This window comes from Vidua macroura, chromosome 26 (assembly GCF_024509145.1).
Source record: "Vidua macroura isolate BioBank_ID:100142 chromosome 26, ASM2450914v1, whole genome shotgun sequence".
In the NCBI taxonomy this organism is placed as follows: Eukaryota; Metazoa; Chordata; class Aves; order Passeriformes; family Viduidae; genus Vidua; species Vidua macroura.
Genome location: NC_071596.1, coordinates 4,403,075 through 4,427,339, shown reverse-complemented (window position 1 = coordinate 4,427,339; position 24,265 = coordinate 4,403,075). Strand labels below are relative to the sequence as shown.

Genomic DNA, 24,265 nt, shown 5'->3' with positions numbered 1-24,265 from the left:
CCTGTGTGGGAAGAGCACGTCAGCAGCAAAACGCCACACTGCAGCGTGGGCAGGTCCTGCCTCTAAAGCTGTGGAGTTACATCCCACTGCAGGACTTCAGCGTATCCAGAGTTGCTGGAGATGGAAGAATCCCAGTGGATCATATGCCTCTTTCTCAGCAGTGAAGAATACAACCCTTCCCACCAGTCCCAGTATTACAAGATTCTGGAAGTAGGAAGCCCATGAGCAGCCCATTGAGGACACAGGGTTTCCTCCCATACCCCAGGCCAAAAATGTGCTGGGTGACAGCCCGTGATAAAACACTTGTATTTGCAGCTCAACACATCAGGCTCATTCCCCACTCATCTCTGACAAAGTAGTTCCTGGGTACTTTAGGGAGAGTTAAAGTTTTACATCTGTTAAAGACATTTAGAATCATGGAATGGTTTGGGTTGGAAGAGACCATAAAGCTTATCCAGTTCCATGGGCAGGGACACCTTCCCCTATCCCAGGTTGCTCCAAGTCCTGTCCAACCCGGCCTTGCACACTTCCAGGGATCCAGGTGCAGCCACAGCTTCTCTGGGCACCCTGTGCCAGGGCCTCCCCACTCTCCGAGTAAATAATTCCTTCCCAGCATCGCATCTAAACCTCCAAATCTAACCAGCAGCTCTCCTTCCCACAGCCCAGGCCAGCGACACAGGTGCTCACCTCCTTGCTGTGTCTTAACCTGGATGGGGTCGGACAGGGGCCCGTCCCCCACAGAGGTGAAGGCCAGCACTCGCACGGTGTAGGTCTCATCCTCGAGGAGGCTGCCCACGGTGGTCAGCAGGCTGTCATCCACGTTGTGCTTCTGCCAGTTGCTGACGGGCTGGTCGGGCTCCATGGTGTAGTAGACTCGGTACCCTCGGATCTGCCCGTTGGGCTCCACCGGTTCCTCCCACTGGATGATCATGGTGGTGCTGCTCAGCATCCGGCCCTGCACGTTGCGGGGGGCACTGGCAGGAGCTTGTTCCCCAGTGCGGGTGACCACCGACTCACTGGGAGGCCCCTGCCCGATGCTGTTGACTGCGGAGACCCAGATCTCGTACTCGGAGTTGGGGCTGAGCCCCCCGATGCTGTAGCGCGTGGTGGTGATGTCCTCCTTGATCTGGTATGGTCCATCCTGGCTCTTAGACTTGTACTCAATGACATAGTAGGACACGGGGTCTGGATTTCCAGAGTCCCAGGTGATGGTGATACTCGTTGCTGTTGTCTCTGTCACCACTGGCGTCCCAGGAGCCTTGGGAAGTGCTGAGAATCAGGAAGAACAGGCATTTAAAAAAACCCACGGATGCTGAAATGGCACCTAATTGGTCTGGTTAGGGCTGCAGGAGGCAGAAGCACAGCATCAATCCTGGCAGCTCAGGAAAGTGCTGCTGGAATATGAGGAACTGAGTTATCCACTCCATTATCCTCCTTAAACTGCTCCATCAAAGGCAAAGTGTTCAGCTAAACATCTGGAATCATTAGCACAGGCTTCAGCTGCACATCCGCCCTCCCGGGACAGGGAGGGAGAGCAGCTCCTCAGCTCCTTCCCAGCACGTGCTCACAGCTCTGCTGAGCCTCCACGAGCAAGGAATGGCACAGGGCAGGCTCTGCTCTCCAGAACAAATCTCCAGAAATGCTGAGAGTCACAAACTGTGTTAATCCCCATCTCCCCTCTCCCTCAGCCAGGGAGTCCCCCGTGAGCCTGCTGGGGACTGCACGCTGCTCAACACTTTAACCGCACCTGATACATGTTCTCACTTCACCTGTTCTCAAGCTTCATGTGCTGTCCTCACTGCACACTTTAGACCCTTTTCAACCCTCCTTCCTTATCATGGAATCCCAGAATATTTTGGGTTGAAAGGGGCTTTAAAGCCCATCCAGTGGAACCCGTGCCATGGACAGGACACCTTCCACTGGCCCAGGTGGCTCCAAGCCCTGTCCAACCCGGCCTTGAAGCCTAACTTCTCTAGACCTGATCACAGTGAAGCTCGAACTTCTCCTTTCACCTTCTGCCCGGGAGAAATGCAGGTGCTCACACACAGGAACAGTGCAGGGAACATGATCCAAACTAAATTACAAGAGACAGAAGCTACCAGCAGGGTGAGATTCCCTATGTGAGGAGATGGGAGAGTTGGAAGCAGAAACAATCTGCCCTACACTGCAGCTTTTTAGATTAAGAGGGTAAGACAGGGAAAAAAGGGAAGGAAGGAAGGAAATACTCAGGAAAATAAAGAGAACCTGAGTCCAGCCCCAGGCATCCTTCTGCTGGCACGAGAGCCCCACTGCCTGTGCAGAAGCTCAGAACGGGTGTCACGCCAAGATTCTCTAGTCCCTACTCATTTCTCCTGTCAGCCCTTCCTCAGACAGATCACTGATACAACAGGATTGTTTTTCCTTATCCCTCCCTTTCTCCCAAGTGTTTCTCCACTCCCCCACCCATGGATCTTTTCCCACCCCACATCTCCCAGGTCCCTCATGGGCAGCACCAGTACTTGGAGCAGACACCAGCTCACACAGAGCTCTACACTCACCCAACCTCAGGGGTTCCTGCTTGGGTTTAATACTCCCCTGCTGAGGACAGAATAGATTGAAGATGGCACCCGTGCTCCTCTTGGGAATCACTAGCTGGAAGCTGGGCTTATTCCCCATCTTGCTGAGGCAACAATGGCCACTAAGATGCTGGAACTAAGCTCTACTGCAAGGGTGCACATGCCAGAGATCCTCAGGGCCTTGGCTGAATCTCAGGCCTTGGAACAGGATGGCATGCAGGCTCCAAGCCATCCAAGGCTCCTTGCACAGTGCCCAGCCAGCCTCATATGTCAGGACAGATACAGCATGCAGGGATTTGAGCCACAGTTTTCTTCATAACAACCAGCTCAGGTGTCCTAAAGCGAGGGAAGGTCTCCAGCCTCCAGCTTGCCCTCCATTGTGGGTTTCCCTGTGTGTGGGATCCCCAAGGACATGCAGAGATCCCAGCACGGGGCACTCATGGTGCACAGGTCTGTCCTGCTGCTCGTGCTCACAGAGCTCCACGTGTACACACAGGTAAGGACAGGGACTGACACTCCTGCAGCCAGGTGCTCACGATACAGCCATGGTGTCCCTGGCCATGCACACACATCCCATTCATGCAGGAGCACCTGGACATGCAGAACTGTGTCCCTGTGCATGGACACACATCCCACTCATGCAGGAGAACCAGGACACTTAGAACTGTCCCTATCCATGGATACACATCCCATTCGTGCAGGAGAACCAGGACATGCAGGACTGTGTCCCTATCCATGGACACACATCCCATTCGTGCAGGAGAACCAGGACATGCAGGACTGTGTCCCTATCCATGGACACAAATCCCACTCGTGCAGGGGCACCAGGACATGCAGGACTGTCCCTGTCCATGCACACACATGCCACTCGTGCAGGAGCACCAGGACATGCAGAACTGTGTCCCTATCCATGGACATCCCATTTGAGCAGGACATGCAGAACTGTGTCTCTATCCATGGACATCCCATTTGAGCAGGAGCACCAGGACATGCAGGACTGTGTCCCTATGCATGGACACACATCCCATTTGTGCAGGAGCACCAGAACATGCAGAACTGTGTCCCTATCCATGGACATCCCATTTGTGCAGGAGCACCAGGACATGCAGAACTGCGTCTCTATCCATGGACATCCCATTTGTGCAGGAGCACCAGAACATGCAGAACTGTGTCTCTATCCATGGACATCCCATTTGTGCAGGAGCACCAGGACATGCAGGACCTTGTCCCCTGTGGCAGGTCAGGCAGCCACAGGCTCTCCCCATGCAGACACACGATGACACAGGCACAAACCATGGGACATTCCCACTCTGCTACACGTCCCACCATCGCTCCCATGCACGAGCAGGACACGTGCCCAGGCATCCCCCGCACTCATGCTCGGACACTCAGCTCTGGCCGTGCCCGCACACCTGCCTGGCACGTGCCCACTCCCACACGTGCACTCAGGACCCTGCTCCCACTCCCTTACATTTCACCGTGATCTGGGCAACGGCTTCTATGACTCCCAGGCTGGACATGGCCACGCAGGTGTAGTTGGCAGAGTCCTTGACGTCCGTGAGCTCCAGGACGTTCCTGCCCACGGGCATGTCATCCTCAGGTGTCAGGTCCTCTGCTCCCTGCATCCACTTCACGTAGGGCATGGGAGACCCCACGGCCACGCAGGTGATGTTGACGTTGCCCCCGGGCATGATTTCATGGCTGACAGGGAGGATGGAGAAGCGAGGGGCCACACGGCGAACTGTGGACGAGACGCACAGAGGTAACAAAAAAAAACAAAACGGAAAACCAAAGCAAAACAAACGAACGAACAGAAAACAAAGAGGAAAAAAAAAAAAAAAGAAAAAAAAAACCAAAAAAAAGGAAAGGAAAGGAAAAGAAAGGAGAAAAAGAAAAAAGAGTAAAAGATAATTTAAATATAGATGGGGTTTGTCATAGTTTATTTTCTTCCTTCATTAAAAACAAAACAAAAAAACAAAGAAATTAAAAAATCAAAAACCAAAAACCAAAAAAATGAACTCCAAATAAATTCGTACTTCACAAACAATATATAGAATATAGACATAAAAGCGATATTTCATAGCAACAGGGTTCCATTGATCAAGATTAGACCCATCACAGCACAGATAAATACACAAAAATTTATTAGCAATTTCTCATCTTTACTGGCAAGAGCTGGCATGGCGAGAGCCCAAACTTCTCCTCCGCGGCCGCTGGGGCCCCCAGCTCCCCGCTCCACACCCCGGGAACCTGCTCCTCCCTCTCCCAGTGGGGTCTGAGTCCCGGGTCCCCTTCTCCCGAGGAGGAGAGAAGGTCTCCTCCTCCATCCACCACCACCCGGCGTGGTCCAGGTGCCCCCTCCAGAGAGGGGCCCTCTCCCACCCGGGGCTGCTGCAGACATGGGGTGGGGGCCCAGGAGAAGGTTGGGATGGAGATGGAAACTTCTCAACGTTTTGCCTTGTTGGACCCAGAGAATTCAACAAAGAGAGAAGTATCACATCCCCAAATGCCAGACGCTCCACTTGAGAAGTGAAAAGCAAAAGGATAAGCGAGGGAGGAGAGGGAGTCCCCGGAGTGGGACAGAATTTGGTCGGTGTCTGCGTGTGAGAAGCGTCCAGGGGAACACAGCCCCCCTGGAGCGAGAGAGAGTGTGGAAAAGATGAGAAACTCTAATGAAATTTTTGTGGTTTTCGGGTATAGAAACCCTAACGAAGCCTCTTTAAGATCTGACACGGTTCCATCGATAGATGCAGCTCTCAGAGTCACAAACATCATGCAAAATAGGTAAAAAAGAGAGAGAGAGAAAGAGAGAAAGAGAGAGGAAAATGCAGAGAAATATAATTTCTGGGCGGCAGCAAATGCCCACATGGATACTGGATAGAAAGTGAGCGACAGAGAAAGGAAGGAAGACCAGGAGAAGGAGAACAAGAAGGGAAGGGAGAAAGAAGAGAGAGAGAGGGAGGGGAGGGGGAAACCCACTTTAATGCTGCATACTTTTTCTAGCTGATGTGACTCAATGTGGTGGCTCACATTGTCACATCTCAGCCCTGGCGGAATAATAAATAGAATAGAATTAATAAGAAAAACAAGGTAATGAAACTTTTAACGTTGAGAAAACAGTGACATGTTCTGTGCATCTCCTTAGCAGAGAGGTGGATGCAGCTTCCAGACCTTACACAGGAAGAACATGGACGCAAAGGGGAGGCTGTGGTTTCCTTGGCTCCATTTTCTGAGCTGCCTGGGCTGGCTGGAGGGATGCTGGGTGCCCTTCCTTAGGGGGGGGAAAGCAGGGGAATGGACAAAGGAGAACGTGTGTGGATCAGAGAGGGCCTAGGGAGGGGGCTGAGGGCAGGGTCTCCTCCCACAAGAAAGACAAAAGGATACAGGACCTGGGGGAAATGCAGGAACTGCAGCAGCTGGAGGCTAGCAGGGGTGCAAGATTCCTCCAGCTCCAGGGACAGCCATGCAGGAACTGCCACAGGCAGGGTGGGTGAGGGGCAGGAGGGTCCTGAGTGCTGGAGGGCTGAGAACTCCCTGTTCCTGCTGTCTGTTCCCAGGTAACCTCTGCACAACCTCTCCAAAGCTTGGTGGCTTTGCCTCATGCCAAAGCAAGCAAAGGACAGCAGGGCTGAGCCTGCCATTGTCCCTCCCAGTGCCTTCAGATGTCCCCTGGAACCGTCTTGGAGCTTGCTAGTATTTATCTTCCAGCTTTGTGGATCTTTTCCAAGGGGAAGGGCACTGCCAGGAGAGGTAGAGGCTGTTTGATCTTTAGTGGGGCTTTGGCAAACAAAAGCCAACTGCAGCCCCTGCAAGGTGACAAGGGACATTGTCACAGCAAGATCTGCTCTCCCCATTGGGCTGTCAGACCCTTTTCTGTGAGAACCAGTAGCCAGGAACCAGCACTGGGAGGCAAGCAAGAGAAGACTTCCAGGTTGGTGGCTCAGAGGTGGCAAAGGGGAATTCCTGCATGCATGGATTTGCAGAGAGAATGGGGGACATGCCCTCAGCTTGGAGAAGGATGGGGATGTGGAGGGAGGGGCTGCAAACCCACCTGGCCACTGACACTAGAAGATGATTTTCTACCTGCAGAAAGGTGTAGGGGAGTACCATGGTGTTTATTCCACCTTAGGCACAAGCACTGGCTCAAAGGATCAGGAACCTGCTCCTTGCTCCCTTCCTGCCACTAGGGAGAACACTCAGCCCTAGCCAGGAGGGTGCACCCCTGTTTCCTACTCCATCCTGCTTCCCACTGCTTCCAGAAGTACCACACTTCAGAAAATGGAGCCAGGTGGAAACCACACCTGTCACACTCTGAGACAAGATGGAGAGAACTCGGAAAGAAACAAGTGGGGTCAACATGCAGACAGATCTGGGGTGGGGATGACTCTCCTGAGGGGGGGGCTGGTATGTGACCTTCTGGAGAGGGGAGGCAAGGTGGGAAAGGTGAGGAGGAATGGGGAGACACATCCGGACAAGATCCGGTCAGCAAACAGCATCAACAGCAACAAACAACGGCAGGTGGGATGCAAACACTGAGTTGTCATGGGAACAGAACAAGACAATTAATTCAAACCGAAGGTAATCGCAAAGAAATGAAACCCAACGGAAAAGGAAAGGGAAAACAAAAAAAAAAAAAGAAAAAAAAACCCAACAAAACAAAGAAAAGAAAGAACAAACCAGAATTTAATAACTGAAAAGCATCATCTGATGTAGGGCGGAGTGCTGAGAATCGGAGTCTGAAGGGAACCGACTGTTCCTGGCTGTGGTTTGGGGCAGGGAAGGAGAAATCCACTCACAAAACACAAGCTCAGGGGCTGTGCAGAGCACGTTCCCAGGAAGCTGCAGAGCAGCCCTGCCCTCCTCCTGACAGCTCCCAGCCCTGGGGTCTCAGGGATCCTTACTTTGGGCTGGTTTAGTGGCGTTTGTCACCCTCCAAGGGAAGCACCAGCACCTCTGGATGCCAGCCCTCAGCACCACCCGTTCCACAAGGAGGGAGAATTTGGAAAAGGGCTGATACAAGCCCAAAACAGACAGCAGCACTTCCTTGGTGCATCCTGGTTTAAAAAAAACTAGACTCTCCTGTGTGCACAGATATACCAACATCCACACACTGATCTAGGATGGGAAAAGAACTCCAATTAAATGTTGGGGACCTCAGAGAGTCCCCTGGATACAGCCCTGTGATGGCTTAGGGCTGTGACAACCACAACAGGCACAGGGTTCATCTCTGGCTACCCAGAGCCATCAGGCTGCTGCTTATTTTAATTGCTGTAACATTTGCATTTGGCTGGAGACAGGGAATTTGTCAAGCTGAGAATCTCTGGGTCAGCCTTTAGGTCAAGGCCCAGGAGGAGGAGAGTCGTGGTGGAAAGGAGGCTGGAGATGGAATCAAGACCAATTTCAGCTCTGGGTCCAGCTCCACAGCAGCTGAAGGAGAGGAATTTCACAGAAAAAAAATCGGGTGAAGAGACCCCTTCCATTTTGCTATCCAACACTTTCAAAGGATCTGAAGAACAGAACTGCCCTCTCTGGAAAGGAAACATTGGGATGGAGCAGTCAGGCCTCTGCTTTATAGACACTTGTCTAATAATACTTTTCCCAGTTTCTGGTGCAAGAAGGACCTTCCCTGAGTTCCAGGGGTGTTTGGTTTCCAGGACAGCTTTGCCAGACCCCGCATGCGTACACGGATGTGCATGCTCCATGTGCAACAGCTCCCGACAGACACACACAAGCAGGCACACACAAACAGACATTGTCCATGGCCAAAAAAACTCTCAGGAGCCTTTTTTCAAACAAGGATACAGCTTGTTACGGATAGAACCAGATTCCAGGACTAGAGCTGGATGTTTGGGATGCAATTAAATTATTTCAATGCAGAGAAGCCATTTCGGAGGCACAGGAAAATTTCTTAAGTGCAGTTAGTTATGAGTCTGTTTAATTGTTGGATAAGCATTTCACACTGCAAATCTGCACCCCAAATTGTGCTTTTTTTTAGAAACAGAACAGATCCATAACCTTTCACACCCTTGGGAAGCCAATTGGTTTTGTTGCTGCTCATGGAGGCAGAGGTTGACCCAGTTTGTGTTCTGTGAGTGGCATTTTTGGCTTTTTTGGTCCCAATCAGCACGGCTCAGGTTCCCCACCACCACTCGGGGTCCACAGGGTGAGAGGTATTTTTGCAAGATTTACAGACCTGATTGGAAGAGACACTGGGAGATCCAGGGTTGACTTTTGCAACACCAGAATCCATCCTTAAAATGTGTTCCCATGATGCTGCTAATGAGAGAAACCCGAGGACCAACCAGTTTGTGCTGAGGAACACCACCAGCTGCTCTTTTAAAGCCCCTTCCAGATTCCCTCAGAGAGAAAAAATGTTGGAGGAGGAGCGAGGTGGGTAAAAGGAGAATGTCCTGGACAAGAACCTGTCACTTCAAACCCCGATTCACATTAAACCAACTCAAAGAGAAATGCATCTTGTACCTTAAAGAAGAAATTAATCGTAAAAAAAAGGAAACAAAAGAAAGTGAAGTGACTGGTTGAAAGCACCAAACAAAACCAAATGGTATTAAACATTTTGACACTCAGCAAGCTGCTGCTCCAAATGAGGTGAGAAGGCGGACATTATTGGCCATTTTGGGGAGACAGGAGTCATTCCGTCTTGCTCCAAAATGAGGAGGGGTAGGGGAAAGGGTGCCAAAATAATGTGCAGCCTCTACATTATTAGTGAAGCTTAGATTACACCTGTCCTCCCCTCCCAAATGTGGTCTGGCCCTGCCCCTGCGTGTCCGTGCAGCCGCCTCTGCCTCTCCCTCTCCCGTTCCAATTCCAGGCTCATTCCCCTGGCGTGAGACCTTTTGGGGTTTGGATTTCCGACCTCCGCCCCTCCACAGGACGAGCAGCTTCCCTCCTCCTGCCCATCTCCTTCCTCATTTCCTTCACAGTAAATAAAATAAATACGTAAGTAGGTAGATAAATAAAGAATGAGACCAAGGCTTGGATTTGGTCTGGAGGAAATCCATTACCTTCCCAATAATTGTTACTTTTCACTTAAAAAAACACTTTAGCTGAGCGACAGGCTGGCTGAACATCTCTGGTCTTTTGCAATTATTTATATTTTTTTCTGTTGGTTTTTTTTTACAGGATTGAACAGAAAATAATCAGAATCCAATTGTTTTTCACGCAGCTCTGTAATTTTAAACACAGACTTGACTGTTTTATTGTTATTTTAATTTGACAAGGTGTAATCTAATTTTTTCCCCTAAAACAAAGAGAACAGCGATGCAAAAGGTGTAAGAGACACAGGCAGGCAGAGATTTCGAGATCAGTACAGCACAGTGTTCCTGCAAAGTGCCCTCTATAGAGAGATAGTCATGTATATACATAGATATATACACAGTTTGGATTTGTTTTTGGTTGGTTTTTTTTTGGGGGGGTGGCTTTTTGTATCCATTTCCATTTCCTGATACCCTTGAGAAATCCTTCTGCAGAAACACAGTGAAGTTTTTGTTTGCTTTGTTTGGTTTGGAACTAGAATTTCAGAGCTGAGGACACCCCAAACATGGACAGGGCGCTCCCCCACCCACAAAAGTGCTAAAATAACCCTTTAAAATCATCCCAGAACTTTCCATCCCTCAATTTTAGCACCTGGAAACTGGGCACTGCAGAGGCAGCTGTACAACCCAGTGGTGGTTCTGCCTCCCTCCTTCTCCATTAAAGAATTTATCAATCTAGTCTAAAAAGGTATTAAAATTCCTACAGTTTAAAATACCAATGACTGTTTTGACCTTGTGGCTATTTGTTAAATCTCTAGTGCATGTGGAATTATTTCCTTCAACCTCTAAATGGGACTGAAAGGGAAAAGCTCAGCAATGGTTCCACCTGGAACCAACTAACAGCTCTGGTCTGATGGTCAAATTACTCATGTGCCAAACTTAACCCAGGCTACAGGCTAAATTATTGCTTAAATTAGTCACATTTTAATCTATTTTGAAGCTTTATTTCCTGAGGTGCTCAGCACACTATCCCTGCCCTTTCTGTGGGTTTTATTTTAATTGATTTCCACTAGTTCAGCTCTTACATGTTTTGCCCTGGCCTGGTTTCATCTTTGGTCTCTCAATGAGCTGAGGTTTTCCAGAGAGCCTTGGGAGTTCCTGGGAATGTTCTCAGCAGGGCCTGGGCTGCAGAACCTGGCTCGGGGTGACAAAGCTTGTGCTGATGGTGACAAGCAGCAAAGGCAGGGCCTGAGCAGGCACTGGGCTGCTTTAAATGCCTGCTGAGCCATTTACAGCTCCCTGGACTGGAAAAGAGCAGAGCCAAAAGAAGCTGGAGCAGAGAGCAGGAAGGATTATCCCTGCAACATCCCAACTGCTGCCTTTTGTACCTCCTGACACGGCCCCACTGTGTGAAAAAGGGGAAAATTCTTAATTCTGCTAAATTCAACCACGACAGCGTGTCCTGTACCAGCAGCAGCAGCTCTGGGGGATCTGAAGCACAGCCCACAGAGCTCATCCCTCCTTCCCTCTGGGACATGGAGGAGCACAGGGACACGAGGTCCTTACACACAGGGCTCCATCCCAGCCAGCAGCTGGATTTTGGGATCAAACCAGAGCAACCGAGGTGGCCGCCTGCAGCTTCCCAAATTAAGAGGAGAGCTGCAAAGTGCTGCATTTCCAGGGGGCAAACCAGCTCTGGCCACAGGTCCTGGCTGAGGGGACACAGGTCCTGGCTGAGGGGACACAGGTCCTGGCTGAGGGGACATGTGTCCTTGCTGGGGTAATGGTTGAGCCCCCCACGTGGTCCCTGATCACAGACAAAAACACCACAGAGTGCTTTGGGCTGGAAGGAACCTCCAAGCCCATCCAGTGCCACCCCTGCCATGGGCAGGGACACCTTCCACTGTCCCAGGATGCTCAAAGCCCCATCCAACCTGGCCCTGGACACTGCCAGGGATGGGGCAGCCTCTGAAACACAACCATGGGCAGACAGCTCTTCATTTGCAGGATTTTGAATCCATCCTTTCCTGCAATCGCTATGGGCCACAAGTTTCATGGCACTTGCGTCCCTAGGGATACAGAGAAGCATCCAAGGAGACTTTTGAAAGCCAGGTGAGCTGCATGGCTCCCATAAAAACCAGGATTCCCACCAAGGTACTGGCTTGCCCCTAGAACTGCATCCATCTTTTCACCTGCCACAGGTGAACCCTGGACAGGTGGCTCAGCCTAAACTGCCACACACCTGGGCTGCTGGCAGAGATCACCTCACCTGCTTCTGACCTGCTTTTGTGGTCTCCAGAAAGAAGCTTCTGCCTCTGACCTTGGGCATCCCCTGTTAGCACTCTGTTATTTTGGACCCTGGCATGATCTGACCTGTAATAACACACGAGGCAAACCCTTCACCAATAATTTCAATTCCATGCCCATGGTTTGGGTTGGAAGGACCTTAAAGCCCATCCTGTTCTCACAGGACATCTTCCACTAGACCAGGTTGCTCAGAGACCATAATTTTAGCAAACCACACAACCTCTTCTAGGCAGGTATCAAGTCTCTATTTCCTCACCCAGTGTCATTCCAGCCTATCATGATTACATCCCATTTAGCTTTAGTTTATTGTTGTTGATATCATTATCATTACTTCTATTTTTATTGGCTCTTAAGGAAGAATTTAATCTTCAAGCCTTCTCAGATCACAAGAGATTCTTAGCAGCAGCAGTGCAGTTTGGCCATGTTAGAAATACTTTATAAAAGAGAAAATAAACAAATAAAAAATAATGGTGTATAAATCCCTTTTTAATTGCACCTAAATCCTGAAACTCAAACTCCTAGTCATGAAGGAAAATCCTGTAATTAGGAGTGATTATCACCTTTTAGTCCTAGGCAGGAGGGAGGTGGGATGGGAAAACCTCATTTCAATGCTATTCCTCTTTTTGTTTTTAATAGAACAAGTTTGGTTTTTTTTTTTTTTTTTTTCATTTCTTTAGATTTTTTTTTTTTTTGCCTTTAAAAAGAGCCTTGGGACTGAGGGATGTTTTTTGGCTATTGTTGGCATCCAAGTCAGAAGAGCCACAGCTGGTCTCTTCCCAGAGAATTATCAAGAGCGCAGCATTTGGGAGTGGTACCCTGGTACCTACAGGGAGGGAGGAGACTCGGAAGGGGAGGGGAGAATACCAGCACTGAGGGTCCGAGCACTGAAATCTCAGCATTTTAAGAAAAAAGAGAAGGACAGACAGAGAGAAAGAGAGAGAGAGAGAAAGAGAGAGACAGATACTGTGTCAATACTGCACTGGATTTCTCAAAAATCACACAGCTTTAATACCTGTGCCCTAGGAAAGCCACTCCTTTGGTAGCTGATTGAGAGGTGAGGACTGGCGGGCAGAGGGAAAGGCATAGCCAGGGAAAGGGCTGGCATAGCCAGGGAAAGGGCTGGCATTCAGTTCTGCACAGGGGAAGCACCAAGCACCACTGGTACCACTGACACACTGCAAACCCCCTGTTGACTCTCCCATGTGCCTCACCCGCTCGGGATGCACACATGGGAGGCAACAGGAGCTTCTGGGGGATAAACAGGGAGATGAGAAGAGGGAAAAGAGGCATTTTCAGCTCCAATGTCACTGGCCAGATTGCTGCTTGCTGTTTGCAATAGCTGCAGCTGCCAGACGTGCCCCAGCACTGTTGCAGTGCCTGCACAGCTGCACTTCTCCTCCCACGCTCCTTTAGGAAGGAGGCTCTGCCTTCACTGTGCCTGGCTGGGTTTTGAGGAGCCTGCACCAGGCAGCAAAGGATCAATCCCAGGAAGGGAGCAGGACAATGGGGACAGGCAGAGCCAGGAGGCAGCTGCCTGGCTGCCCTTCCCTCCCAGCCCTCCCAGGACGAGGTGTCACCTCCTCCACGGGATTCTGCCAGGCTCTGCCTGGAGCTGGGGCTCTGCCTGGCCACGGGCTCTCCATGCACTCGTGGGTGCTCCAGGAGAGAACAGCGTGGGATTTGGGATCAGCAGGAAGCTCTCTGTCAGTGCCACGCTGGGCTGACAGCCCCTGCTCCTGGTGTTACTGGAGGGAACTGGGCAGTGACCAGTGAGCGAGCTCCCATGGCTGGGGAAGCCCCCAGAGCGGGGTCAGGGCTTTTCTTTGTGTGCAGGAGGTGGAACAAGAGCCACACCTCAAGAAATAAATAAGCAATAACGTGACCCAGGGTCTGCTCTAACTCTTGGAATGACCCCCTGGGTTCTCACCATCTTTTCCACTTCCCAGATCCCTCCCTCCCCCAAAACAAAGGCTTGTCCCAAATAGCAGGGCTTCCATGGACAGGCGTTAGAGCTGTGTGACTCCTTTCCTCCTGGAGGGATTGAGGAGTTCAGTTACCACCGGGTGGGCAGGAACACTGGCTTCTCACAATGCGTTTGGAATAAACTACAGCACAGCATAACCAATCAAAACAGAAACAGGAAATCAAGAGAAAGCAAAAAACCCAACAGAACCAAAAAATTTGGAAAGTAAGAGTAAATCCACTTCAAAGAAACCAGAATTGTATAACGAAAAGAAACGATACATATTTATATATAGAAAAAAAATAATTCATAATTAATTTAAAAAGTGGCATGCAAAGAAGATTGTTACATTCTCCTATCATGCATCAGGCCCAATGTCCAAACGGCAAGGTAACCATGACGACAAAAAAGTGCAAGAACTCAGCAACATTACCAAAGGATGCATAGAGAGGCCCACAATGCAACTCAACTCATCTCCGTGAGACCCGGGAATGCGCGGGTCTCGCTCATCTTAAAGATTTCTTGCTTTTTCTCTTTTCATTTTTTAAATTTTTTTTTTTTCATTTTTTTTTTTTCTCTTACGAATGTAAAAATGTGGGTAAAGAAAGTAAAAAAGAAAAAAACCACACCAACCTTCTCGTAGCTCTGAGGGATGTTAAGGGGGTTTGATGCGGAACACAATGACATGAGGAGAAGAGAAAAATAGGGGAAACACAGAGAGAGTAAAAAAAGGCCTTCTCAAGGCTGTCAGCTGCAAATTGATTGATTTTTTTTTTCTCTTAACCAAAATAAAAAGAAAGGAAAAAAAATGAAGATAGTAACGACCCTCTTTCCTGCCTTCCTAACGCTCCCCCTCCCATCCCTTCAAGCCCAACCAAGCTCCGCAGGGAGGCCAGGCTGGGAGCAATCCTAGCTCAGAATCAGCCCCCAGAGGGGTGCTGAGGCCAGGCAGGATTCTCCCTCCCTGCAGTCCTGCTGCTCCTCGGAGAAGGGGAGCGGAGCCCCCCGGGCAGAGCGGCCCCGCACGGAGCAGCCCGGCCGGGCGCCGCTCCCCGCGCTCCCCCCCAGCCCCACACCCAGCCCTGCTCACTCTGACTCCACCACGGGACTGAATAAGGAAAACAGAAATAATTAGAAGAAGGAAAAAGAAAAGCAAAACCAAACCAAACCATTTCCTTGCAATGTTCAAACTTACAACTCCTATCCCGGGTGGTCTATAGAGACAAGCATGTTATGGGAGAAACAAGTCAATTGGAAACACAAGAGTGCTCGGGACTCTTTTAAAACAAAAAAAAAAATAAAACGGGAAGAAAAATGTGCATGAACTCTCCCTCCCACCAAAGCAAATCCATTTCAGAAATTTGTTACCTTTCCACGATATTAACACACAAGAAACAAGGAATTAAACAGCATGAAAAACACCCAAACCACAGGCCGAGCTGGCACACGCTGTGTTCTGCACTCTCTCGGCAGGTTAGTGCTGGTTTGCAGGCAGGCCCAGGTAGACACGGGCTAACTGGGGGAGGAACAGGGCTATCACCTGGAGCCTCTCATCCAGGTGTGGAGACAACACCGTGTTACAACCTTTGTCTCCCAGGTAGTTTCCGAGTGGCCAGAAAAGTAGAGGAAATTTATAAACAAAACAATAATGAAAAATCCCCACATTTTTCCTGTTTCTTTTCTTTTTAGGTTTGTTTTTTTTTTGTTTTTTTTTTTTAAGAACCCAAACCATTCCAGCTAAGCTGTCTGCAATGGATTCAGCCCTGAATTAGTATTGGTTCCAGATTGACACTCCCAAAAGCGGAGTTTCGGGGCCAGGCGACAGGGCAAATTTCAAACGCAATTTTCCAGCTGGCCACAAAAGGCTATTTAAAAATTTAGCTTGGAAACATTAAATTATTAAAAGCCTTCTCTCCATGTGCATGTGATATAGTGAGCGTGAGACACGAGAGAGAGAGAAAGAGAGAGAGAAAGGAGTGCACACAGGAGCATGGCTCTGCATTGGACTGCAGATTAACGTGAGTGTAGGTGGGAGGCGCCTCCTCTGTCGATGGGATGGAAATGGGAACAGTTTGCTGGGATGTAACTTTTCTTTTTTCCTCCCAACTTTTTTTTTTTTTTTTTTTTTTAATTGAGAAGGACCAGCCCTGCTCTCTCATTACCAAAAGGGTTTGTTTTTTTTTTTTTTTTTTGCTGTGGAAAGATGTTAAAACCAAAGCTACACACAAAATATTACAGGTCAGAGAGATCAAAATAAGAGAAAGTGGACAGGGTGCTGACCCACGGGGTGGGAGAACATCGAGGGGACATTGAGCAGAAGCCAATCCCCTGTCATCTGTTCCCCTGCTGTGGGGTGAAGGGGGATGTCACCGAGGCAGGGATGGCTGCTGGTGTCCAGCTCTGTGCCCAAGGAACCAGGGACAAATTACTGCTGGCAGAGGGAAAAGCAGCTGGGACTGAGGGCAGCAGTGCCAATGCATCCTCCTGCTGCAATCTGGGGGGATCCAGGGACACACAGAGGGGTCCTGCCCTCCTCTCACAGCCACAGAGGCAGAACTGCAACCGCCCTGCTTCCAGAGAGCAGGGCTCCTTTGGGAGAAAGGGCAATTCCGGCCTCTCTGCCCCTCTCCTTTGGGAGAAAGGGCAATTCCGGCCTCTCTGCCCCTCTCCTTTGGGAGAAAGGGCAATTCCAGCCCCTCTCCTTTGGGAGAAAGGGCAATTCCGGCCTCTCTGCCCCTCTCCTTTGGGAGAAAGGGCAATTCCAGCCCCTCTGCAGCCGGAGGGATTCACTCCCCTGCGGGCTCTGCGGGCTGATTTTGGGGTGCGCTCTTTTGGCTCACGCTTAACTCGGCCGTGGGCGAGGCAGCCCTGCCCTGCGGCCCCACAGGGATGCGGGGAGCAGCGGGGGAGCTGCCGGGATGGGTGGGATGGGCCCGGGAGGAGGAGGCTGAGTGCCGGTGAGCCGCTGTGCTCCCTACCTCTCACGTAAAGGTTAGCGGGGGACGAGTAGCGCACCCCGGCGCTGTTGCTGGCCACGCACTCGTACTTGCCCTGGTCCGTCTCCTCGCTGCTCTCGATCTGCAGCCCACCTGTGAGGGGAGAAGAGACGGCAGCACAGACACATCGTCACGGCTCTGCTGGCTCTGCAAGGCAGGGCAGCAGCCCCGGTTTTGCTGTTTCCTCCCAGCCCGGGCTCACGCACAGCGGGACAGGAGCACGGAGCCCCTGCGGACCCGCTGTGGCTGCACACGGAGCCGGCACGGTGAGAAAATGTAATCCCCCCTCTGTAGGCAGTGCTGCTCTTTGTCCTGAACTCATCAGCAAAGGCACCAAGTTTTTGTGGCTTCTGCAATGCAGGCGTTCTGCACCAGAACTCCCAAAACCAGCCTCAATAATCCATATTACTGTGATCCCCAGAAATCCATCAGCAGGCAGTTGACTTTCCCTTGCTCAATTTGAAGCAGTGACCATAAAAGTGAAAGGCTTTGTCACCCACTGCCTGGGGAATTTCTATCACTGCTGCCTTTGTTTTGTGGCCAATACCTGCTCCTCAGGAAGCCTACAGGAGATAAGAGGCCCTGTGAAAAGCACCTTGCTGGTAGTAAATATTCCCCAAGGAAAACCCTGTAAATACTGCACTGGAACTTCAAAATTGCCTGCGTGGTTTACATCATCTGGGCCAAAAGGATTAAGGTTTTTCTTAAACTTGTATATTATTGCAGGCTACAAGAATCTACCCAGAGCCCAAACTAAAGATTCCTGTCAGCAAATATGCAGAGAGATGCAGCATGGAACTACATGGAAGAAAATTGCCTCATTTACCTCAGAAGGCTTCATCCCTGCAAAACTCCAGTTAAAATACATACTACATAAATAATTCAACAGGCTCTCAAATGTTTTATGTATTAGGAGTACATGATTATACTACAGATATGGACAGAGCTCACATGTGGTAAGAGTCTTAACTCCCATCTCTGGAAAAAAACCCCACCTAAATATGAAAACCAAACAATTTCAGCTCAGTGTAATAGTATTGATAAAATCTTAAGTGAGAGGAGTGCAAATGAGATCATTGTTGGTTGCAGATACAGCCTTTTCAGGAAGGAAAAAGCAGTGTGTTCACAGAGGAGGACACAGAGCTCACGTTCCTCTGCGTGTGCGTGGGTGGGAACGATGCTGGTGGGGGGACGTGGGGCTGGGAGAGGATTTGGGACAGGGCTGGGGTGTGAATGCAATTCCCCACAGCATCCCCTGTGCCTGGGAGCCCCCAAAGGCACAACAGAGGGAATTAAACCCCATAAAAGCCCCACCCAGGCCAGTAAACCAAACAAAATCCATTCCAAAAGAATCTGCGGGTATTTCAGCACAACAGGAGTTAAAACCCAAACTGGCTGGAGCTTCCCACCGAGCACCCAGCTGAGCATATTTCATATGGAATTACAGCTCCAGCTCTGCTGTTGGAGAGCTCCACTTGGGTGGAAAGCTGCTGGTGAGTTTTCCCAGAAATTTCTGTTAATTTGGACAAATCTGTGGGTTGTTTCCATTGGTTCCAGATACATTTTCTGTGCTGCTCATGAGCAACACTGGTCTGAGAGTACCCATGGGAGATGAAGCCTCACTCCAGAGCAGGAAGGGAACCAAGGACTGCAGTGGGCAGCTTTCCCTGGGGAACAGGGACTCATCCCTCCCTCCCTGCCCACTCCTCACCCCTGCTGGTCAAGGCAATGGCAGAAATGAGGCTGCAGAGAGGGTGAGGAGTGTTCAGCACTTGCCAGGAGCCAACAGACATGATGTGTGAAAACGTAAATCTCACCTACAGCACCTCCTGTTGCTTTTACCAGCAGAGAATTATGGAATTTTAAATGTGCCAGTGGAGATAAAACCAAAGCAGGGTCTTCCAAGGGGTGCACACCCAATTCCTCCTGCCTTTCAGCTTGAGGTCAATCTTTGACTCCATTAAAGAGACAGTGCAGAAGCTACTTACCATGGATCTTTCCCAGAGAAACCTAAGGGTAAGAGAGTGGGGAGGAAGTGGAAAGAGGCTCTGGAGCCAAACAAATGAGTATGCTGAGATGGTAAGTGCTGAAGATCTGCCTGAGCAAAGGACTGGAAAACTCATCACCAGCAGCAGCTCGGGAGCACTTTGCACCAATCAAGAGAAGTCCTAAGTATTTACCAAGCTCTGATAGCATTTAATGCTCGAGATAAACTTCAGTCCTTCATAGTCCTGGAGAGATTAGCTCTTAAAACTCTGCCATAAATCTGAGGCAGCGCAGCCAGAGATGTTATTAGAATAACAGTATCAGTATTACCAAGTGCACCCAGCAAACAAAAAAGGACATTATAACCATAGATAAAATAAAGACAGGTATAAAAAAGAAATATCCAGAGGTGAAGCAGGACAAGAAAACGTAACAACAACACGAATCTGTATTGGGCACAGGGCAATGAAACGGGGTCTGTGTGGAGAGAAGTGTTTGGAGAGTGGGTGAGTGAGTGAGCTGGGGGTGTCTTACCTCGGATCGGTGTACCTTCTGCAAAGAAAACAAAGAAAATGAGTGAAATGACTGCAAAACCCCAAACACCTGCACTGCCCGTGGGAAAAGGACCTGAGTCAAGGAAGACAGTTCCCAGTAGGAAACTTCTTGGTCTATCTCATCTTAAATTACAGGACACTGGAGAGGGCTTGGGATACTTTAGTGGGGTGTCCTTTTCAGCAGCCCAATCCAGGTGGCTGTTTGCAGAGCCTCCCGTGGCTCTTGGCTTCAAAAGGCTTGAGACTGGCTCCATTTTGTTGTAGGAATGTAAAGAAACCCCTCAGGCTCTCAGCTAACATCACTGTTTGCTACTCACTGAACACATGATGACCCTGCATTTACCTTCCCACTCCTGGGGACATCAGGGCTGTGTTAGCCCAGGCAGGGACAGGGACACGTGGGCACCTTGCACCACATTAAGCTGCAGGTTTGATCCCACCTCGGCCAGCGAATCCCCAGCTCCAAACTTGAGCTCTTGGCACAGATGTGGGAGCTCAGTGCATGTCCTGCTCAGGACCTCTGGCCATCCTTCAGGGCTCTGCACAGGGACTGGGGCAGATCTGGGCACTGAAGAGGTGACAGAGCTACCTGGTACCTCCTGCAGTGGCTCTGGAGCCACCCTGCTGCCAGCGAGGAGGGGCTGTGTGGAGAGAAGAGCCCTGCTACACTTGCCTGCTGGCTGCCTCTCCCTTGGCTTGTTTTATTCCAAGCCCCTCCTGTTGTCTCTCCATGCCCAGCCTCGGGCAGGGCTCCCAGGTGGGAGGGAGTGACCATCAGGGGTAAAACCTCTGTCCCCCATCTGACCTCCTGGGGTTGCAACCAAACCATCTTCCTTTGAAAACACGGCAGGTCCTTTTGCTCACAGTGGCATTGAAAACTTATCAAAGAAGGGGGTTTAGTTGGTGGTTTTTTACCCCAATCCTGAGAACAGGGCAGACCCGCAGTGCCAGGTTTTGCCTCTCCCCAGGGAGAGATGCACGAGCTCCTCTGCAGTGGTGACACTGCTGCCACTCTGCAGCACTCCCAGCCAGGGCTGTAGAGCACCTTAAATGACAAATACCAGCCTCTCACCCTCTCCTCTCCCCTGGGGAGGAACAGCAGAGTTATGATCCTGCTTTACACACGGGGAAAACTGAGGTAGAGGTGAAGCAACTTGCCCAAGGTCATGGAGGGAAGACTGGCAGAGGCAAGAACAGGAGTCAAAGCCTCCCCCGTGCCAATCTTCTGCCTTAATCACCAAAAACCCCTTCCCTCCTTATCCTTCAGCCCTGCTCATCCTTCTGCTGCGGTTCAATCCTCCATTCTCAGGATAGAAGGTAAAAATATAGAGATACTAAGTAGAGTTCACCTTTATTTTCTAAAGGAGCTAAGGGAACAGAGGCATTATAGTGTTAGGGATTAGACTCTAGTTAGACTCAGCTTCTAGTTATGAGGTTAGGTTATTAGCTAGAGAAAAGTTAGCATCTAGTTAGGGTTAGGAACTAGCTAAGGTTAATGAAGCAGGTTGTTAGCTCTCAGGACAAAGGCTGGAGAGACAGCGCTTGGAAGAGGTGGGGGAGCATGGACTTGGGCAGATCCCCACCCAGGAGGTGGCAGGAAGGTTTAAAAAGCAAGAGAGAGAGAGAGAGAGAAAGCAGCAAAAGGTTATAGATCAATTCAGTGGAAATAAAAACAGCCTCTGATACATCCTTCTGTCTCAAAATTGGAGTGAAAATCTGCCATCTGTGGCACCAATATGGAACAAAGCTAATGGGAAGAGGGTAGAGAAGGGGAAGAGATCCCAACATCACCCATGGCTCAAAAGCTTCTCTGGCCTTTGCTAAGCCTGGCAGTTTCCTGCAAAAGTTCACTCTAATTGACAGCAGAAACATGCTGGAAGTTAGAGCTGTGCAAGCCCAGACACAGCATTAGCATTACCTCTTGTGTCACTGCAGGCTGTCACTCCCTGCTCCTCTGAGCACCAGCACTGTCCCTGGAAAGGGGCTGCCAGCAGCTCTGGGGACAGCCTGGCCTGGGGACAGGGCTCTGGGAGAGCAGGCAGTGCCACCCTGGGCTCTGGGAGAGCAGGCAGTGCCACCCTGGGCTCCCCAGCTCTAACTCTGGCACACAGGGAGGGGCAGGACAGCTTTGGGATGATGCCCCACACCAGAATTTCAGTCAAGTGAGCTCGAGCAGCACTTTGGGTGGGGCACAGACACAGATGGGAGATTTTCACTGCTGGAGTTTCACATCTAACCAGCTCCGTGTTCAACACAGGGGCAGCAGGAGGGTGCTGGAAGAGGAAATGCACTGGATTAATTATCTGAGGAACTCTGACAGGTCCTGGAGGGTTTGATACGGGTCGTGGGGGTGCAGGGGAGGCTGTCAATACCTGGCTTGCCTGGTGTCCTATACAGGGCTTGGCATGTGCACGAGGCTGCCAGGGTCTAGGGCACAGTGAGGGCACCAGCTCTGCAGGAGGACTACAGGGGGAAGAGCTCACACTGCATGCTGACCTTTGGGGTGAAAAACTGGTTTGGAGAGCTACGTGCAGACTTTTCCCACTGCCTTGCACAGCCTCCCTGGATCTCCAGATCTGCCTATTTAGGGCAAATTTTGAGGCTGTATGAGCCCAGATGGCCAGCCTGAGGTTTAGCAGCAGAGGCAAAAGGCAGCTTAAAGGCCTTGCCTCTGGATTATAAAGGCCCAAGATGGTGCCAGGCAGAATTCCCTGTGCAGGTGTCCCCCCTCTGTCACTGAGGATGGGGTCTGCTCTCCCACCATCCCTTGCCCTGCTTTCCCACATGCCCAGCTGCCCACGGATTCTCTGAGCCTGGGGAAGAGGAGAGGAGGACAGCCACCATCGCCATGGCAATGACAGAAAACACATCCCCACCTTCTGTCAGGCCACGTGTGGGAACATGTGTGTGCTGGGCTGCTCTCCCCAGGGCTGCTGCAGCTTTTCTGCTCCAGACAAGCAGGCAGCCCCCGGGGTCCCTGCAGCTCTGCAAGGCTGATGCTGGCTGGCAGCTGCAGCCCCACATCCCTGGGACAAAGGGGGGCAAAGGGGGCTTGGCAGGGACAGGGACAGGAGCTCTGGGGCAGGTCCTGCCTTCCCAGGGCTGCAGAGGGGCTGGAGGGGGCTCTTCCCTTCCCTCAACCCATTCCCCTCAGCCAGCAGCCTGTGATTGGGTTTGGAAATGCTGTACCCCCTGTTCTCCCTCCTCCGAATGCCAATAACCCCGTTAGATGTGAAACTCCAAGACCTCCTGCAGGTGTGAACACAATTATCACAGTTCCAGGGTACAAGCTATTGTGTAATTGGGGAATTCCAGGACAACTGTTGCTAAGATACAAAAAAAAAAAAAAGGTTCATATTTAGCTGTTATCTCTTTATACAGATAAATTAATTAGAATTATTATTACTATTCTTTTTTTCTTTTTTCTTTTTTTTTTTTTTTGTAGCCTGCAATACCCCTGCAGAAATTAATTTAGAGGGCAGAACATCCCTACTGAAAGAGTTAGTAGAAGAAATGCAGAGCATGCCTCTCAAGAAGCTGTTACAAAGGAATTAGTTTAAAGGGCAAGGGTTACAAATCTGCACATTAGCAGGTTTGGGGTTTTTTGGTTTGATTAAAATTTTTTTTTTAATTGAACAAACTTACCAAAAGTCTCTGAATGTTAAATAAAAAGTGAAAAAAAGAAAAGAAAAGCTTGTTATAGCCAGTTATTTAGAAAACAGAAGACACACACAAGACACAAAAGGTTTTAGTGTTTGAGTGCTGAGGAAGGTGGCTGAAGGCTGCCTCCCGTGTCCCCCCTAGATGGCAGCTGAGCAGAGGACATTGGCTTTGCCTTCTGCTTTAAATGTCCCAAGATAAGCAGAAATATCCATTTTCCAAGGCCACTTAAACTCTAGTCCAACCTGGATCTCTAAGGCTGAGATGTTCATGATGTCTAAGAGAAGCAGGAGCCCAGACAGAGCTTCTTCCCATTCTCCTCTGACTGACAACTGAGCTTTGCACTCAGCCCAAGCCCCCAAGCATTAAAACATTTCCAAGTGCTTGGAAATTTCATCTGGAGATGGAAAGGGGAAGCAGAAACATCCGCTAGAGAAAAACCACTGTGGTCAATGATGTATAACCCGTGTCTTGATTAGAGTGAAGACCCACATTCCAAATGGGTTCCTGGGATATGGGAATATAATGACCATGGTCTCAGAGGTCTGTTTGTATTGCCAGCCAAACATTCAGATTTAACACAAATAAGAACCAAACCAGATCTCCTTGTCTGACATTTCACTTGCTCCTTTTAATGAGCTCATTTGTGTATTTGCCACTAACTCATAATCGATAAAAATTCAGTTCTTCACAGCCCCTGTCCTCCAGCAGCATGGCTGTTAACCTGATGGCTTCATGTCCAGGGGGAATCTGGGTGTCTGTCCTGTCCTGCTGCTCCCTCAGGGAGCCACACACAGCTCAGTCCTCAGAGGGAACAGTCACTAAATCCTGGACTGGTTTGGGTTGGAAGGAACTTTAAATCCCATCCAATTCCATCCCCTGCCATGGGCAGGGACACCTTCCACCGTCCCAGGCTGCTCCAACCTGGCCTTGGACAATTCCAGGGATCCAGGGACAGCCACAGCTGCTCTGGGCACCCTGTGCCCACCCTCACAGGGAGGATTTCCTTCCTAAATCTTCCTGAACCTGTTAGCACGGAGTGCAGTTGTGGTTTAGCTGCAGAGCTGCTCCTCCCTGGTGGCAGATCTGTCCGGCACCCTGCACTGGCTGTCACTGGGCACCCTGAGGCTCGTGGCCAGAGTCCCACTGCTGGCTGACAGAGCCTGAAGGCCATCAGCAGTGTCCTGGAGCACCCCCAGTGCCACCCTTCTGGCGGCAGAGTTTGTTTTCTGGGAAGATGAACATATTAAAT

At 50.2% G+C, this 24,265-nt stretch overlaps 1 protein-coding gene across 6 annotated transcripts in view; it reads right to left on the bottom strand.

Moving 5' to 3' along the window:
- The window catches only part of PTPRS (protein tyrosine phosphatase receptor type S), a 128,624-nt gene that overhangs the window by 41,927 nt on the left and 62,432 nt on the right, over positions 1–24,265 (bottom strand). For all 6 annotated transcript variants that reach the window (XM_053999225.1, XM_053999228.1, XM_053999226.1 and 3 more), the window contains exons 6-8: positions 16,796–16,906; positions 4,027–4,296; positions 688–1,269 (exon numbers count right to left, since the gene is read on the bottom strand). In XM_053999225.1, the coding sequence (XP_053855200.1) occupies positions 688–1,269; positions 4,027–4,296; positions 16,796–16,906 (963 nt within the window). The remainder of the gene's footprint in view (positions 1–687; positions 1,270–4,026; positions 4,297–16,795; positions 16,907–24,265) is intronic.